Below are 2500 nucleotides of genomic sequence, written 5' to 3' on the forward strand. Positions count from 1 at the left end.
CAAATACTCCCGCAGTTGACCTTGCTTTCATCCCCTCGGGGGTCGATAAGATAATGTACCTGTCAAATACTTGAGTCGATGTAATAAGCTTTCCATTCAGCTCAAAATTGCTGGCTTTGTGCCAAAATTAGAAAGGATTATTATAAAGATTATCTAATTGAATCATTAGCAGACCTGACGAAATGCTTAGCGGCTTTCCTTCGAGTGTTTTTCACGTTCTGAGCTTAAATAGCTCCGAGGTCAACTTTACCTTTCATCCTTTCGGGGTCGATAAAATAAAGTACAAGTCATGTACTGGGATCGATGGTATTGACTAACTTCTACCCTAAAACCGCTGGCCATATCACAACATTCCTAAAGAATAATTATCACTATTACCGCAGTATTTTTATGGCAGCGAGCTCGCAACATAATTAGCACACCTAACAAAATGCTATGTGGCATTTCGCTCTTTCCAACGTTTTGAGTTCAAATGCCGTCAAGGTCGACTTAGCCTTTTATCCTTTTCGGAGACGATGAAATAAGTACCAGTTGAACACGGACGATGATCTCGACTTAACCTCTACCCCTAAAACTGCTGGCCTTGTACCAAAATTTGAAACCTATATTTATGTATATATAAACAACTAGCAGTATCGCCCGGCGTTGCTCGGGTTTGTAAGGGAAATAACTATATAAGCATTTTTAGAGAATTATAGCCAAAAAATAGCAAAAAAATGCATTAAAAATGGAAAAAAAATGATGGTAAATTTTTTTTTAAATCGTTGACTCATCGTAGACATTTTTAGAGAGTTACTTCCCTTATATAATAGCGAAAAAATGCAACAAAATGGAAAAAAATGATGGTAAATTTTTTTTTAAATCGGAAACTCATCGTAGACGCGCGCTAATACCCAGAAGGGCTCGATATGAATCACGACTATAAGATACCCGGTTTTGGTTAAACTGCACCGCAAAATGTGGGAGTAGTTAGGAATCTAAATCGTAGGAGACAGACACACAACTTGACTTTTATATATAAAGATATCTTTTTATATCGGCCCCGTTAAAAAGGACGTGAGAATCATCAAAAGGAAGTACTTACCTGCCTTAAACTGTTTGTAGGTAACAAGTCCTTCATCATCTGTGTCATAACTACTAAACAACTCCGTGACAGAGTTGGAGTTCACAGCTAGCCATCGATTCACACGGTACACGATGCTTTCCACTAATTCTTCGTTCGACCTCATCTTTTCAACTTCTTTCTCCAGCTTCTCCTAGAATTATACATACATACATATATATATATGTTTGTTTTGATGTCAAGTTACATATAAAATCAATTTAAAATTAAACTGGAGGATAATTCAATACTTTCTAGTAGGGTACATGTTTATGAACTTTTATGAGAAGGGTGACAGTGACTTCGAAATTTCGAATACTACTCGCCTATTATATATATATATAACCTGCTACACCTTCTAGTTACCATCACCTGACCCAAAAGTGACCAATCGAAGACGAAGAATTCGATGTGTTCTATACTAACTGCCCCTGAATCCAAGAATCAAGCTCATTCATTTATGTTTTTGTTGCTTGAAGGATCGCACATAACAAGAAACTCTGTGCATGGACGCTTAACAACTCAATCAGTTAAAGGCCTCGTCACTAACTTCATCATGGGTCCCGTATGCTGTTGCTTAATCTGCTAAACTAACAGCCAAAATTCCTCAAATTTTCTCAAAATGACACGTTACTATCTTAGAATAGGATATGTTCGACAATGCGATCCTGGGTTCTGTTGACAAGAGGAAAACACAGTGTTGTCACGGCTGGAATACATTTGGTCACCGGTCTATTGGTTCAGGGCTGACCTGGAGCTAAACTATATCGCAGTCATGAATCTACAGTCTAACTATTTAGAAATACAATGGACCGCTGAAGGAATACAACATATCTTTAGAGTTGCACTGTGGCCTTTATGCCTAACCACTGTATGCAGGAATGTGAGTGTTAAGTCTTTAACTCGGCAAGGACATGGCATATCTGGGACGATGGATCTGTGGGCGGGGCCTCAGGTGTTCGGTCGATTACTTGAGAGACACTGACCATGGAATTGCACCTAGAAAGTTACCCTCCCAGGCACAAGTCCGGGCAAGGTTGTTTATGGAAGACCAACAGTCGCCCATGCATACCGGCCTCTCCTCTCCACGCCACCAACTGGAGCAACGTGAAATAATGTGTCTTGCTCAAGAACACAACACGCAGTCCGGTCCGGGATTCGAGCTCAAAACCCCGCGAACCACTGAGCAATACCCCTACACAGCAACAATATTCTAAGCATTATTAATACAGATTCTACACACACACACACACACACACACACACACACGCACGCACGCACGCGCGCGCGCGCGCTCGCACAAATACTCTAACAGGGAAGAATAGAAATTAATGTCTAACCCAACTGTATTTCAACTCCGAATACGAAAGAACACAAAACTGAAACATACAAGACTCC

At 40.2% G+C, this 2500-nt stretch overlaps 1 protein-coding gene across 1 annotated transcript in view; it reads right to left on the minus strand.

Annotated features, from left to right (window-relative positions):
- The window catches only part of LOC115221079, an 11630-nt gene that overhangs the window by 4719 nt on the left and 4411 nt on the right, over positions 1–2500 (minus strand). The window contains exon 3 of the mRNA XM_029791293.2: positions 1085–1256. Coding sequence (XP_029647153.1) covers positions 1085–1256 — 172 coding nt within the window. The remainder of the gene's footprint in view (positions 1–1084; positions 1257–2500) is intronic.

This window comes from Octopus sinensis, linkage group LG17 (assembly GCF_006345805.1).
Source record: "Octopus sinensis linkage group LG17, ASM634580v1, whole genome shotgun sequence".
Taxonomy (NCBI): Eukaryota; Metazoa; Mollusca; class Cephalopoda; order Octopoda; family Octopodidae; genus Octopus; species Octopus sinensis.